This window comes from Notothenia rossii (genome assembly GCF_949606895.1).
Source record: "Notothenia rossii genome assembly, chromosome: 8".
Taxonomy (NCBI): Eukaryota; Metazoa; Chordata; class Actinopteri; order Perciformes; family Nototheniidae; genus Notothenia; species Notothenia rossii.
Genome location: NC_136906.1, coordinates 74,297,457 through 74,313,539, shown reverse-complemented (window position 1 = coordinate 74,313,539; position 16,083 = coordinate 74,297,457). Strand labels below are relative to the sequence as shown.

Here is a 16,083-nt window from a genome sequence, read left to right as displayed (position 1 = left end):
GTCCCTGAAGGCCAAGCAAGCTCGCGATGATTCGGAACGTAGCCCAGTGACGTCACGAAACATCAAGCTAGCTGTAAAAAAAACCCGAGAGAAAAACGGAAGTTGATGGAACTTATTTTCACAACAAAAGCTCACACTGGTGTATTTCGGAGGGCGTGTTTTTTTGTGCTATTTAATGACAGCAGACAGTCTCCTGTGTGTTGGAGTTAAATGACCTTACATCTTCACGTATATCGTTTTATATGATTCATAATTAAAGTTGAACATTTGTTTAATTATTTGATTGGATTTGATTTGCTGTACAACCTTAACCTAAATGGATGTCTATGAGTCAGAAGGTTGGTGGTTCAAGACAAAGTGTGAGAGATGATGAGATATGGAAAGCAAGATGGTGTGATGTGATAATGTGAAAACTGTAACTCTCGGTTGGGTGGGCAGACAGAGACCGAGACAGATTTTGTTTGGTCTTAAGGAGACGCCCTAAAAACCTTTTTTTCATTTCCTTTCTTATCATTTTGAGTTTTCATGATTTTGTGTCCTGGCCAGCCTAATGATCCATTCATTTCAAGTAATCGCCAAACTGTTAAACTCAGTGGTTAAAGCAGGCAGTCCATATCTAGATCACTGTTTAAATGCAATGCAAATAAAAAAGTGAGATTTTGAATTGAGGGCTTTTACTTGTGATTACATATTTTGACAATATTCTATTTGTACTTTTACCCAAGTATCTGAATACTTGTTCCACCACTGACCATAGTGTGTATGATACAATATATATGTTCACAAACGTTGCCAATAAACTGATTCTGAGATGTTCAAGGGTTGTTTTAATTTGAAACAATCCTTCCGGAAGTTTCAATTCAACTGTGAGTAGCTTTACACTGGTGGCAGGAATGGCGGCTAAGATTACTAGAGGAAGGAGCCCAAAGAATCCATGAAACTTTACTTCTAACGGCCCCGCTGAGGAATTTCTTTCCAGCGAAACGCAGAAACACCATCCCATGACGGACTAAAGGGAGAACGAAGCGCTATAACGTGAGATAAACGCGGTTAGTTGTCCAGCTTTGAGAAGGTGGACGCTAGTTAGCTTAACGTTAACTGCCACTGACTTTGATTCAAGGTAGCGGTTAGCTCGCAGTGCTGCTAGCCAGCTGTTGGCTACTTTTCTTGGCTGGCCCAACAAGTTAACTAAGTCAATAACTGTATGGAAACATTCCTCATTTTAGTATTTGAGTGGTGAGTAGCTGTCATTGTGAACAGATAGTATTGGGGGCTTTTACAGAGAGTGGGCTCAGACGACAACAGCGCGTTGAGAACATTATTCCTGCTAACCTAGCTAGTACTGGAAGGCTAGCTAAGTTTGAAGTCTCGCCCATTTTTTTTTGGTCCTGCCCCAGCCATTGGCTAAGGGCTAATCAACAGCCAAGTAGCCCGGTTTTCAGGGTCGATTGGTACTACGATGGAAAGCTTAACGCTGACTGATTACGAGCAGAAATATTACTCGGATTTGTTCATATACTGCGACACGGACAATACCAAAAAAGTGGCTTCCAATGGGAGAGTTCTTGACCTTTTCCGGGCGGCCCAGCTACCCAGCGAAGTTGTCCTGCAGGTAAGCTAGCGTTAGCGAGTGTCATTATCCCCAGACTGTGATGGTGCTGGCCACGAACTGTTATATGGATATTATTTTTACCAACTTGCTTGGCTGTCAGAGCTGACCTGTCATCCAGTTAAAGTGAGGTTAGCCCTGGTGGTTAGCAATGCTGCGCAGCAGAGCAGACACACCTTCTTCTGGCTAATGCTAGCTGTAGCCGAAGAGAGTCGGAAGCCAAATCACATAGTTACCCTTAGCTGAACATCTGGGTTCAAATTGACATCCTATTTAGAAAACAGACGTGTATGTCTTCTCTTTAAGTATATTTTCGTGATTGTGTGTTGAACAGTGCCCATACATAACGTTGTAGCAAATATGTTCTCATCAGCCCTTTGCTTCAGACCTACTGCTCAGTACCATCAATCCAAATTCAAGATTTAAAGGCTTTATTTTATGCACAGTAGCTACAGTGTGGTTATGGCAATGAAAACAAGTCCCAGTCTCTCAACAAAGCAACATAAACATATGTAAACATTAAACAATACAAATAGTGCAAGAAGAAACAGAATAGAAATAAAATATTGCAAGTGACCAATGTGCTAACAATGCAGGAGAAGTAGACTATACATGTAAAATAGAATAAGATAAGATAAAAACAGAATGTCATATTAAATACTGTAAAATAATACAATTCTGCCTATTGTAGTAATACATACATATGTGAAATGTAAACAGATCATTTAAACATACCACGTTTATATAATGAGCCACTGGATTGGAGCTTTTTTAATGCATAAAGTGGGGTCAAAATCTTGTGTTTATTGCAGACATTTTATCTTAATTTGAGGAGGTCATGGGTCAGGAAGGAAGAGGCAGAATAGAAGACTTCTGTCTGTGTAACCTTACTGTGTAATTGGGCTTAATGTAAAAAAGGGTGTAAAAGAAATGTATCTTTTCAGTGCGTCATTGTACGCTGGTAAAAATGCGAAAAAGTCTTCAGATGACTTGTTATTTCTTCCTGTCTTCTCGCTCCTTTAAAATCCATAATTCTTTCCCCCACTGGGTTAAGCTGACATTGAGGAAAATACAGACCCAATGTCACAGTGTCTTCCTGTCAATTTGATTTATAACCGTTGGCACCTAACCCACACAGTCTCAAAAATCATGAATTAGAAATGGTGAATCATTCGACCAGCTTTTACTGAGACCACGTGCATATACTCAATGGCCAATTCATCAGTTACATTTTTAATTGACAGGCTTATTTAGCTTTTAAAGTCACTTGTTTTGATTATCCTAATGTTTAATCTGATAATACACGTATGCCTGTAAACCTTTTTGACTATCACCACCTGACTAGTTTTCCACTCAGCGGCTAATATTTGCATTTTGTGAGTCAGATTATTTTCAAGGTCAACAAGGGGAGCTGCAGGGTGGAAGAATTAGGCAGTGTTGTAATCCTCTACTTTCAAAACGTCCTCTGTTGTGGCCAATAGACACATACAGCTACAGTGTCATGTTGTAACAGGCGGAGAGAAGGCGCTGGTGCTTTGTTTGTCCAGACGTACTCAGAATAAGTCCTTTGTCAGCAAGAAAGGGATCAGTCAGCTGTGGCGGGCTGTTGTGGCTCACAGCACTGAAGGACTCTTCTTAATGTTGTGAAGTTCAACTCTGTTGGTATTAATTATCCACAGGATTCTGGTGTCCACATGGTATACTGCTTCCACACTCTGCATTTACACTCTGATCAACAATGCATTGTCTTTTACATGCTTCTGTACAAATACGAAACGCATTGTTGTTGCTGTTGTGCTGCCCGGTCTTACATTCAGGACTAAGCGGCTCAGCATGGCGCCAAGTAAAGCAAGATATGTGATAATCAGGCTTATTAATGGTCAGACCCGCTGAACATCTGCCACTGAGCCGAGGAAAAGAGACTGTTGATTGTGCTGTTTTCATGACTTAAAGCAATTAAATATCATTGAATAAAGCCACCAGTGTTTGTAGAACTTAGATACATAATAATACATGGTTACTATACTGGTTAAGACCACGGACCACATCGCTACAGGGTACATACAAGGATTTGAAAGGGTGGTTTTAACCCCTACGTTTTTAAAGATTCTGAATATGCTTGAATTTCCAAATAATTTGACGTTTTTCAACTTTATCCGGTGTATCATACATACATTTATACAATCGCGTGGACATACTTGTTGTGTCCTGGTGTCTCACATTGGATTCAGCGTGACAAATAGCTAGCTAAGCATCACTTTATAATAATAAGATACTATTTTGTCTGATATAAAGTTTTTTTTATATATGAAAACAATGTTTGTTAACTGTTCCTCTTCGTTCCTGTGTGTGTGGGTTTAGATCACAGAGCTTTGTGGAGCCACTCGGCTGGGTCACTTCGGGCGGAGCCAGTTCTACATCGCCCTGAAGCTCATCGCCATCGCCCAGTCCGGTCTGCCCCTGAGGGTCGAGAGCCTCAACTCGGGTGAGTACAGCGCTGACTGGAACCATTGATCTTACAAAGAACCTCCCCTCCCACAGGAAAGAACAAGTATCCACTCAGTACCATCACAGAAAGTACCAGTGGACTCAAAGCTCTTTGTGTATCTATTATGGTCAGAATATTGTTTTGTGTGTGTGTGTGTGTGTGTGTGTGTGTGTGTGTGTGTGTGTGTGTGTGTGTGTGTGTGTGTGTGTGTGTGTGTGTGTGTGTGTGTGTGTGTGTGTGTGTGTGTGTGTGTGTGTGTGTGTGTGTGTGTGTGTGTGTGTGTGTGTGTGTGTGTGTGTGTGTGTGTGTGTGTGTGTGTGTGTGTGTGTGTGTGTGTGTGTGTGTGTGTGTGTGTGTGTGTGTGTGTGTGTGTGTGTGTGTGTGTGTGTGTGTTAATACAATGTAATCAAAAATAATTAGGTATATCTTATGGCAGCTATTTCCAGATAATAGCCCTATATTCGTGTTGTATATCAGGTGGATGGTAAGAACTGTTTCTACCAACTTTCTATTTATCTTTACTAAAAAGAGTCTGTAGTCTTAGCCCTCAGGCTTTAGGTTAACAAGTTAACTTCTCTGTTTGACTTTGGTGAATCCTCAAAAAAAAAAAAAAACACAATGTGGGATGTAACCGTAACCCGCTGCATGAACTTACTTGGTTGGCCTAAATATTGCAACATAAAGTTGTTGAAATGATTTCAGCATTAGATATAAAAAACCACAGAGGCCACTCCCTCGTAACAAAATATTCGTGATGTACAACGTGAAACTTATTAAAGTTGCAGAGAGTTTGAGACCATTTTATGCTATTGATATAAATTACAAAAGAAAAACACTCAGCCATATCCAGGTCAGCAAAAAGGATCAAGGTCATGTCCACCCACACATCTATCAATACTTCCTTGATATCATTATTGTGACGGGGCTAAAATCCACCACGCATCTCAGACTGATGATATCTGACTATCTAAGTGCAACGGAGAGTGGGCACAGTCCTTGAGTTTAGTGCATTAAAGCACACGGAAATCAATTTGAAAGTAATCTTTCCTCTAATCCTGTGCTTGGATTCCTGTCTCCTCAGTCAAAGACTTGCCGCTGCCCCGGTTCGTGGTGGGGAAGAACGAGGCGGAGGCGAGGCACGCAGCACTGTACACAGACACGGACGGTCTGTTCCCGGCCTCCACTGCTGCCGTGATGCCCAGACCGCCTGGCTGGGTTATCCAAAACAAGAAAGGTCCCCCAGCATCCACTTCACTTCCTGTCCATGAGGTCGTCCAGCCCCTGGCGCCAAGCATAGAACCACAGGTCAGTAATCCTACTCTCCTCATATAGAAATGAACACTAATGGCGCATTTCCACTAGGGGTGCAACAACTAATCGACTTAATCGATTAAAATCAATGACCAAATTAGTTGCCAACTAATTCAGTCGTCGATTCGTTGGTGACGTCATCACGTGTGTTTTACGCGCCGTTAAGCTCCAACGTTATTGGTCTTTTTATCGGTACTGGAGACATTTATAAAAGATATGTCATGTATTATTGCTACAAAAACATTATATTGCAGTCTTAGTGTCGCCAACTCGTTTCTAATATGCAAAAAGACAAACAAATGTGTCTATGATGTATTTTCGATCAGACGAGATCTCTCTCTGTGCGAGGGGGCGGGGCAGTTTACACACACGCGGCTGCTACATGCAGCAACACAAACACACACACACACACACACACACACGGAGGAGATGGCAGAGAGAACGCGCTCCTAGGTGTGGTTAAACTTTACCCGTCTCGATGTGAACAATGCTCGTTTAATACGATTTGTTAAAACACTGTCGTTTCTTTTGATGTGAAATATTATTTATTTAATTTAAACAAAAAGCAATGTTAATTTTGTTTAGTTAATTTAATAATACGTATTTTTGAATCAAGTATTCATCTTTATTGTCTTCATTGTTAGTTTCCACATGCCTTAAACAACCTCAAGCTAAATCTAAAAGTTGATGGCTAAATAAGAGCATTTGAGAAATTGTGCAAGGCATACAGTAATAGTCGATTAATCGTTTCATTAATCGATAGATTAATCGATTATCAAATTAGTCATTTTTTGCAGCCCTAATTTCCACTACAGCGCGGTTTAAGCGTGCCGTGCCCGGCCCGTTTTTGGTTGCGTTTCCACTAGGCGTAGTTCCGGCTAACGGGTACTTTTTCACAGTTTTTCTGGCTCTCCAAAATCGACCGGGCTGAGTATGCTAAACCAGTGAGAGAATCGCTGGCAACTACAATAAAATGAACATATTTGACCGTGATTTAATTGTAATACACGTTTCAAAATGATGCCGAAGTAACAACATACTGATACCGGTAGTAAAAACCATGAATTAATGCTTTGACAAGTCTGCAGACAGACGGCAGACGAAAAACCTTTTAAAATGTGTGTTTTCTGAATGGAGATCGGCTAAGCTAACGCAGTATATGCTCCGACCGTCCACACTCACAACAACGGCCTACAGACATAAATAAACCAGCGACTGTATTCTCCATGACACAGACAGTCTGTGGTTTGGACTTGTTTAACTGTTGTCTAGTTTCTGAACAGATATGAGGAGCTGTGAGCTCTGAGTGCTAACAGCTAACGGCTGATGTTGGGTTTGTGTTTAGCATTGAAGATGACGTCACGGCTCCGCCTACACTGCGTTACTATAGTTACTGCCCCAGCTACTAAACTGCAATGGAAACGCAGCATAAAGTGAGCCTGGCCTAACGAGGCCTAACTATACCGTACTAAGCCGTGCTAGGTCCTGCAGTGGAAAAGCGCCATAACTGGTGTACAAACAAACATGACTACTTAGTCTTTGGTATCATCACGTGTCTTTGCTCTTTTGCTTGATTTAAAGATACTGTACATGTATACATGCAAAGACAATAAATGAAGGTATTAGTTTAGTTCGATTTTCTTTTTTAAATCATTCTTTATTTGGTGTCGCATAGAATTTGTATTATTTGTATGCTCAGTGAACAGTTCAAAGACCCAAAAATAGCAAACAAACCAGGATACAATAAATGAGTAAATAAACAAGCAAAGAAAATACGCACAAAATAAATATAAAAAAATAAAACAAGAATAAAAAACAGATGGGGTGTTTTTCTGTGTTTAGTAGTTATACATTATTTATTTAAATTTTTCCCACAATTAATAACACATTGAACTTCACTTTTATCTCCTTTTACATTTGATTTCCTCCCACAACTGAGTGCAGCCGTTACTAAAGATAAGCTACCGGAATACTGTCGTGTTTCCTGTGTTTTTTCCTGTCCATATTTGTGTCCGTAAAGCTCAAATGACTATCTGAAGTTTCCTGCTGCTGACTTTTTCTTACAGTGTGTTGCCTCTCGGTAACGTAGACCTCTTATCTATTTGCATCTATTGTGAAATAGCTAGTAGCTTGAACATCCCTTATCTGTGATGAGCAGATGATAAAAGCTTTGAAGCAGTCAGTTTTGGTTGTGGATGTACGCGATGGAAATCTTATAGTATATGAAATGGCATCTGAAAGTTAATACCCATAACATGTGGAACCATAATATAACCGTAGTGGTGACACTTCTGCACACTGAGCTTCTGCTTCCTCACTGTGTGTCAAATGTAAGATTTTATAACGCTGCATGTCAGAAGCTGGTGATTCTCATTCAAGCTGTAGTTGTTTATTGAATGTATTTTTTATCTGCATACATATTTCATGTGTTTGATTGTATGTTGTGTGTGTTACCAGCCTGAGCCAACGTCCCCGGTGGTCTCCCCTCACCAGTCTCCCCCCACCTCCCCTCAATCGTGGAGGAAACACAAGCGTCAGGCCAGCGGAGGGAACGCAGACAGACAGCCGGTCGTTGCTCCAGCTGGAGCCGTGTGGACGCACTTCAGAGAAGCACAAGCAGCAGGTAACTTCCCGATCGTTGATATGATGGTATATTTAATTAATGTGTAGCTGCAACACGTAGTCAACTAGGTGATGGACAATCAGTTTATTGATTGTAATTTGTTGTTTGTTTAGAAACAATGCCTCCATTCTTCTGTGCCAGTCTCTACAGCGATCCAGCTTTTCTGTTTGATATAATTAGTGACTGAATATCTTAGGCTATTAGTTGCTAAATCCACCGCGGGGCATAAACAGAAGGGTAGCCATGGCAACATTGCTCCGGGGTCTCCTTCGCTGCTTTTGGTGTATTTTGTGGCGGAAGTTACAGCGCCACTTACAGTCCCGGCATATGTACTACAGCGTTTCCAGCGTTCTCGTGTGAACAGAAACGTCAAATGAAACGAATGCGTGTGAACGGAAGACTTTTTTGAAAACGCAAATGTTCCCGTGTGAGCAGCCCCTTAGTCTGTTGATCAGACAAAACATCGCATTTCAAGCCGTCACCTTGGACTCTAAGAAACGTAGATAGCACATTTTCACTATTTCCTGATTACCGTAATTTTCGGACTATATGCCGCGCCTTTTTCCCCATTTTTCGACCCTGCGGTTTATATAACGGTGCGGCTAATCTATGGATTTTTACAGCTAACGGCCAACACCTTTAACTCTATGGGCTCTATGGCCGGTCCGCGCCCCCCACCTTTAAGCGGCGGGCTCCAGCAGGAAAAGCTGGAGGCCGGAAAAGAGTGAGACAGGTAGCGCGCAAAAGTAAAAGTGGAACCGAGAGTGGTACGAGAGACAGAACGAGAGCGAGACAGTTTGTCCCCGTACCACTGGTTGAAAACCACTGCTGTAGATCACTGCCGGTACGTGCGCTGGGAGCGCTCCGTTTAAGTTTGAAAGTTGAAAAGTTTGTGTGTCTGAAACGCTATGTGATACAGTACAGTCTACACAGCACATGTTCTGTAGCTACTATTGCACTAAATGCTAACACTTGAATACGTTATGCAAATATGCAACTTGTTTGTTGAAATGTTAATAAATGGGAGCTTCCTCAAACAGCCATCTCTTTCCCGACAATCCCCTCTGTGTACGAACCCTTAGATATGGTAATTAAACATTAAAACACCTGCGGCTTATAGTCCAGTGCGGCTTATATATGTACACATCATTCAATTTAGCTGCTGCGGCTTATATTCATGTGCGCCTTATAGTCCGAACATTACGGTAATTGTCAATATAATCATCAGATTAACTGATACAGAAAATAATCATCAGTTGCAACTCTAAGTTTAAAGACAGTGGAAAGAGGCGACAAGATGAAGGATAACTCTTCTGCAGAGTGGAGTGTTTTCTGATGTTGAAAAGCTTAAATATATAATTTTAGATTAATAACACATACCAGCTATTATATTTTGGTTACAATCGTATTAACTCCTTATGGACCACCAGTGATGAACATTGAGACAAGGACAAAGACCTGGCAGAAAAGTCAGTACAGAGCATATTAGTTGTGTTTGTATTACTTCCTGATGTTTGCAGCTTGTACATAAATGATGTTTGCTGAGAGTGGCAGTTACATCAGTTAGTCATTAGGAGAACACAGAGGAACATCACATGCCCTGAGCAATGCTTTCATCAGCACAAAATGTGTTAAAGATACTCTGGTAATACAGCTGGTATAAAAACGATCCCTTAAAAACGTCAAGTCTGAAATGATTAGCCTACAGTTGCAGCCCTAATAACACGTGTGTATCATGGAGATGTAACTGTATGTTTCCTCTCCTCCTCCACAGGTGCGGTGCCCGCTGAAGGGATGTGGCCGTCTCACTCGCCCCCTCCTCCGGGTCAGGAGAGTTGGGTCAGTTTCACAGCGGACACGCCGCCATCCAGCGCCATCCCAGGAATGCATCCCTCGTCAGCCCAGGTAGGGCAGTCCAACACGTCTATCACCACCTTAATAAAGAACTGATTTCCCTTTTTATAAATTGCAGTTAGATCTCCTCTAGAGCAGTGATGTTTTGGGGCTGTCGCTGGGCAACACGGACTTTCAACTCCCTCCAAAGATTTTCTATGGGGTTGAGATCTGGAGACTGGCTAGGCCACTCCAGGACCTTGAAATGCTTCTTACGAAGCCACGCCTTCGTTGCCCGGGCGGTGTGTTGTCATGCTGAAAGACCCAGCCACATTTCATCTTCAATGCCCTTGCTGATGGAAGGAGGTTGTCACTCAAAATCTCACGATACATGGCCCCATTCATTCTTTCCTTTACACGGATCAGTCGTCCTGGTCCCTTTGCAGAAAAGCAGCCCCAAAGCATGATGCTTCCACCCCCATGTTTCACAGTAGGTATGGTGTTCTTTGGATGCAACTCAGCATTCTTTCTCCTCCAAACACGTCTAGTTGGATTTTTACCAAAAAGTTCTATTTTGGTTTCATCTGACCATATGACATTCTCCCAATCCTCTTCTGGATCATCTAAATGCTCTCTAGCAAACTTCAGACGGGCCTGGACATGTACTGGCTTAAGCAGGGGGACACGTCTGGCACTGCAGGATTTGAGTCCCTGGTGGCGTAGTGTGTTACTGATGGTAGCCTTTGTTACTTTGGTCCCAGCTCTCTGCAGGTCATTGACTAGGTCCCCCCGTGTGGTTCTGGGATTTTTGCTCACTGTTCTTGTGATCATTTTGACCCCACGGGGTGAGATCTTGCGTGGAGCCCCAGATCGAGGCAGATTATCAGTGGTCTTGTATGTCTTCCATTTTCTAATAATTGCTCCCACAGTTGATTTCTTCACACCAAGCTGCTTACCTATTGCAGATTCAGTCTTCCCAGCCTGGTGCAGGTCTACAATTTTGTTTCTGGTGTCCTTTGACAGCTCTTTGGTCTTGGCCATAGTGGAGTTTGGAGTGTGACTGTTTGAGGTTGTGGACAGGTGTCTTTTATACTGATAACGAGTTCAAACAGGTTCCATTAATACAGTTAACAAGTGGAGGACAGAGGAGGCTCTTAAAGAAGAAGTTACAGGTCTGTGAGAGCCAGAAATCTTGTTTGTTTGTAGGTGACCAAATACTTATTTTACAGCATAATTTGCAATTAAATTATTTAAAAATCAGACAATGTGATTTTCTGGATTCTTTTTTTTCTCATTTTGTCTCTCATAGTTAAGGTATACCTAGGATAAAAATTACAGGCCTCATCTTTTTAAGTTGGAGAACTTGCACAATTGGTGGCTGACTAAATACTTTTTTGCCCCACTGTACATAGCATTTAACTACAGACTACTGATAATACATCAACTAATTACACAGAAAAGTGGGTCTGTGGTTACAAAGAAATCACAGAAACATCTTGAGATTGTGAAAAGGACAATGGATTGATTCTGACAGGCTGTGTTAATCATTGCAGTCGTCATCACCCTCTTTTATCAAATGAAAAGGCGCCATCGGGCATTACAAACATAAGATATCTTACTAACTAAAGTGGTGACTTAAACATATATCAATGTTTTCTCTGCCTGCACTGCTAGACCTTAACTCTCGTGTGACATTGTTTAGGCCAAGTTGAAAAGCAGCCCCTGTACCCAGTGTCGGATTTAAGACAGACGTCATGCTGATCTTTTGTTTCTTGAGTAATGTTATTACATTGTCAAATATGAGATGATTAATGGGAACTAATGATAGGCTTTCTGACTGTCCTAGTGTTCCAAATTCCTTGAAGAACAGGACTTTTTTGGTAGAGTAATATTACCATTTTTTGACATGTCACATGTAAATCAACAGTCATGGGATTTTTTTACAGTTTAACGTGTAAACAGCCCAAATTATGGCCAAAAAAATTCATACAGTACACATAGGACATGGTTTATTCTGAATTTTAATATATATCCATGTATCAAATCAAATAGTTTTATTTATATAGCACATTTTTAAAACGATTTTTGGTCGAGCCAAAGTGCTGTACATACAGTAAAAATACTTTTACAATAAGAACACTTTACAACAAATACAACAGCAGTTTGTGCAGAATATCAGTATGAGAAAAACGACACCCTCTGTCCTAGGACCCTCACATCGTACAAGGAAAAACTTCCAGAGAAAAAACCCCACAGTTTAAAGGGGAACATGGGAGAAACCTCATGTCTATTAAACCAGTGCTGTTATCTCAAGTGTTTCTGTAAATGTCCCATTTGTTCCCCATAGGAAAGCACAACGATACGAACGGTGGCCTCAGGAGCAACAGCCAATGAGATGCAGCGACAGACGAGCGGCTACGATGATCCATGGAAGATCACGGACGAGCAGAGACAGTATTATATAAACCAGTTTAAAACCATCCAGCCAGATCTAAACGGCTTTATACCTGGTAGGATTATGCAGATTAAACACAATAAAGCTAACGTTTAAGGATAACTGTTTAACCATCAGTTTCTTTGGGTTTTAGGTTCGTCTGCAAAAGAGTTCTTTACCAAATCAAAACTACCGATTTTAGAGTTGTCACATATTTGGTGAGTCAACCCTTTCATCCACAAACACTATGATTGTCTGTGCTGAATGTATACAGTTGTGTTGTGAGGACTGCAGACTCACCTGCGTCTAATGTGTGCTTTGAAGGGAGCTGTCAGACTTCGATAAAGACGGGGCGCTGACCCTGGATGAATTCTGTGCCGCCTTTCACCTGGTCGTGGCCAGGAAAAATGGATATGACCTCCCTGAGAAGCTGCCTGAGAGCCTGATGCCAAAGCTGATTGACCTGGATGACACAGCAGGTCTGCAAGCCTCCCCCCCCACCCTCCCTTCCTCTCACTCTGACTCTCTGTCTGTGTTCCTACCTCCCCTAATGTCCCAGCCTCAGGCCTCATAAAGCCTGTGAGGTTACAGCACTGCAGTCGTAGTAAATCTATACATTTACTCGGGTGATGAAGTTCTTTCTATAATGGAGCTGCTGTAGGTTTCTGCTGCCCTTTCAACGTTATATACTGTACAGCAAAGACAGACTAAATGAGTTGGTAAATTAGACAATTGTTTTCTGTTTTTAAGGGAAAGGTAACACACTGATCTTATTCTTAAAATATATATAATATCCCCTAGGGCTGCTCGATTATGGCAAAAATCATAATCTCGATTATTTGGGTCAATAATTGATATCACGATTATTAAAAACGATTATCCATTTACTTTGAAAACATCCATTTATTGAAAAACAAATGTTGAACAGTATGTTTTTAACATTTGATTACCCTGAACTTTAAGTATAATTCAACTGAAAAACCAATTAAAAATAAATAAATGATCGTTTTATTTCGATTAGGTTGTTTTCATAATCGTCGCAAACCAAAATCGTAATTGCGATTAAAATACGATTAATTGAGCAGCCCTAATATCCCCTTAAGAGTAGTTGCGTTAATGAACTGCTTACAGGAATTTGGCATAATTTAGTTGTCATATTAAGCATTTTCCCTTGTCTGTCTTTCATTTTTTAAATTACATTTTCGATTTACAAAAGAGTATTTCTGTCCTTCAAAGATTAAGCGTTTTTTAAAGAGCAAAAACTAGCAAGAAAAGTATTGACAACTTTCTCAAACAACAAATAAAGAGATTATGTATTGCCTTTTGTTTGCCACCCGGACCCCTAATATTGTAGTTGTGGAATAACATGGCTGACCTGTGTCCTAATGTTCTGTGTCCAGAGGTCCCGGACCAGGCCGCGGACGTCGGGTACTCGGGCTCCCCGGTGGAGGTCACCCCCAACAAGTCTCCCTCCATGCCTTCACTCAACCAGGCCTGGCCCGAGATGAACCAGAACAGCGAGGTTCACAACACAAACATTTCTTATTGCTCCATGTTCGTTTGCTTTGCTGTGTTGCATTTGATTCATCATGATTAATTGCTGAGGGGTAAATGGGTGCTTCTTCTTTATCCATCCATCATGATTTGACTGCTACTTCATCCTCTTCATCATCAAACATAATTACTGATAATTCAGCACCTCTTCTCTCACTTCCTGTGCTGTTCTGTGTGGAAGTCTGTTGTTCCCACGCCCGCCGATGATGTCACATCGATGGCCGATGATGTCACACGACGGACGCGGCTCGGGCTGATGATGTAAATGTGTGATGTCACTGCACTGGCTGACATGTTTTTTCTCACTGTCTGTCTGTCTGTCTCCTGCAGCAGTGGGAGACGTTTAGCGAGCGCTCCTCCAGCTCACAAACTCTGACCCAATTTGACTCTAACATTGCACCAGCTGACCCTGTAAGTCAATCACTTAGTATGCATGGTTTCACCATTAATGGACAGACATTAACCCTCTCTGGATCTCCATGAGCTCTCTCTCTCTGTCTTTGTCTGTCTTTCTCTCTCTCTCTCTGTCTCTCTCTCTCTGTCCGTCTCTCGCTCTCGCTCTCTCTTTCTCTCTCTCAATAGCTGTGTTTCCATTCAATTGTCAATAGATCTTTAAGCAAACAAAAATGAATATGAATGCTGGTGTAGAGCAGGGCTATTCAATTAGTTTGGAATGGGGGCCGGTTGAGGAAAAATAATCCAAAGCAAGGGGCCGGGAAAAAGATGGCTTGAAATGAATGCTGTCAAAATTATCGCGTTAACGGCGGTAATTAATTTTTTGAATTAATTGCGTTAAAATATTTAACGCATGCGCAGCGCCAGGGTATGGCTGGGATAGGCTACAGCCATACCAAGAAATGGCTTAGCCCCACCATGAAAAATGATGTTAAAGTAAGCAAAAATAAAGTCCGCCAACTCGCACGGAGTAAATTGCACAGTCAGCAGTTAGTAAGATTGATTTCAGTAGCCACTTGTCTGGAAATACCGAAGACTAGAAACGGTTTTGAAAACTTTTGTCACGTAGTGATCGTCTTCTCAATAGAACATCTTTGGTAATGTCTTCTGGCCAATCAGAATCAAGATAACGGCGTGGTGTTGTTGCAGGAAGTCCCGACGGAGAGTACTTTTGCTGTAGTACATCTCTATACATCGATACAACATTACGTGTTGATAGAAATCAACACGTAATTAAATAAGACCCCACGGCTTGATGATTGATAGGTGTGGGCTGTCTTTCATTTTGACACACAGAACAATGTTATAATAAACATACGTATGTTAAATGGATATATCCGCCTTCTTTCATTTATCTTTCCATTCCCACAACAATATACATAAAGAAATGGCATATTTTGGACATAGTTCGAATGGTGATTTATCATGATTAATTAATTTTAAAGCTGTGATTAATCTAATTAAAATGTTTAATCGTTTGACAGCCCTTCTTGAAATATGAGCAATCATATTAAGGGTTTCAGTAAATACTACAACAGCATAGTGGAGTGCATATATTGTGTTTAATTCAATCTAACAACATAGCCCCAAGGCCTTTTATAGGTCTAAATGGCAAGTTCAGAACTCAGTAGGCCTCCATGTGAATCTAATTTAACCATCAACATCATTTAATCTGATTTAATTTAGGACAAATGATCTAATCATTCACGCAGAGATACAATCAATGACAGGAGTTGTCACTACAGTAGCTAGTAGGTGGGTTCGAAACCCGAGCCCGCCAAAGTTTTTAGGCAATGTCTATCTCTCAATTTAACACCCTCTGGAATAAAGGCACAAACACAATCTTAAAAAAAAAAGAAAGTTGATTACTTTTAAACATTATACTCAAAGGGCCAGTAAATATCACCCCAGTGCCGGATTTTGCCCGCGGGCCGCCAATTGAATAGCCCTGGTGTAGAGTAACTCTGCTACACAGTGTAGTTCTGTCAGAAGTTAGTTTTGTTTTATACATGGCAAGCAAGCGGTGTAAAATAGAATATAATTCCTTTTATTGTAAAAGAAGTAGTGGTTGGAAATTGGAAAACAAACAAGTCCATCTTGCCCGTTTACAAGGGAAACACGGGGGAGAGGATTTCAGGTCTATAATAATATAATGACGGCCATGTTTTGAGATGTACGGAGACAAAGACACAAAGGAACCAGCGGAGTGCTGCAAGCTAGATGCTCTCCACATCATAACGTATTCCTTATTGTTTCCATATCCTGGTTATCACATG

General features: G+C 41.2%; 1 protein-coding gene across 1 annotated transcript in view; it reads left to right on the top strand.

The window, feature by feature from the left end:
- The first annotated feature begins 851 nt into the window (after positions 1–851).
- reps1 (RALBP1 associated Eps domain containing 1) overlaps positions 852–16,083 on the top strand; it is a 26,442-nt gene continuing 11,210 nt past the window's right edge. Inside the window, exons 1-10 of the mRNA XM_079646322.1 lie at positions 852–1,612; positions 3,971–4,094; positions 5,179–5,402; positions 7,866–8,031; positions 9,806–9,936; positions 12,212–12,374; positions 12,453–12,516; positions 12,623–12,777; positions 13,699–13,820; positions 14,183–14,279. Of these exons, the coding sequence (XP_079502448.1) occupies positions 1,460–1,612; positions 3,971–4,094; positions 5,179–5,402; positions 7,866–8,031; positions 9,806–9,936; positions 12,212–12,374; positions 12,453–12,516; positions 12,623–12,777; positions 13,699–13,820; positions 14,183–14,279 (1,399 nt within the window). The 5' untranslated portion in view covers positions 852–1,459. The remainder of the gene's footprint in view (positions 1,613–3,970; positions 4,095–5,178; positions 5,403–7,865; positions 8,032–9,805; positions 9,937–12,211; positions 12,375–12,452; positions 12,517–12,622; positions 12,778–13,698; positions 13,821–14,182; positions 14,280–16,083) is intronic.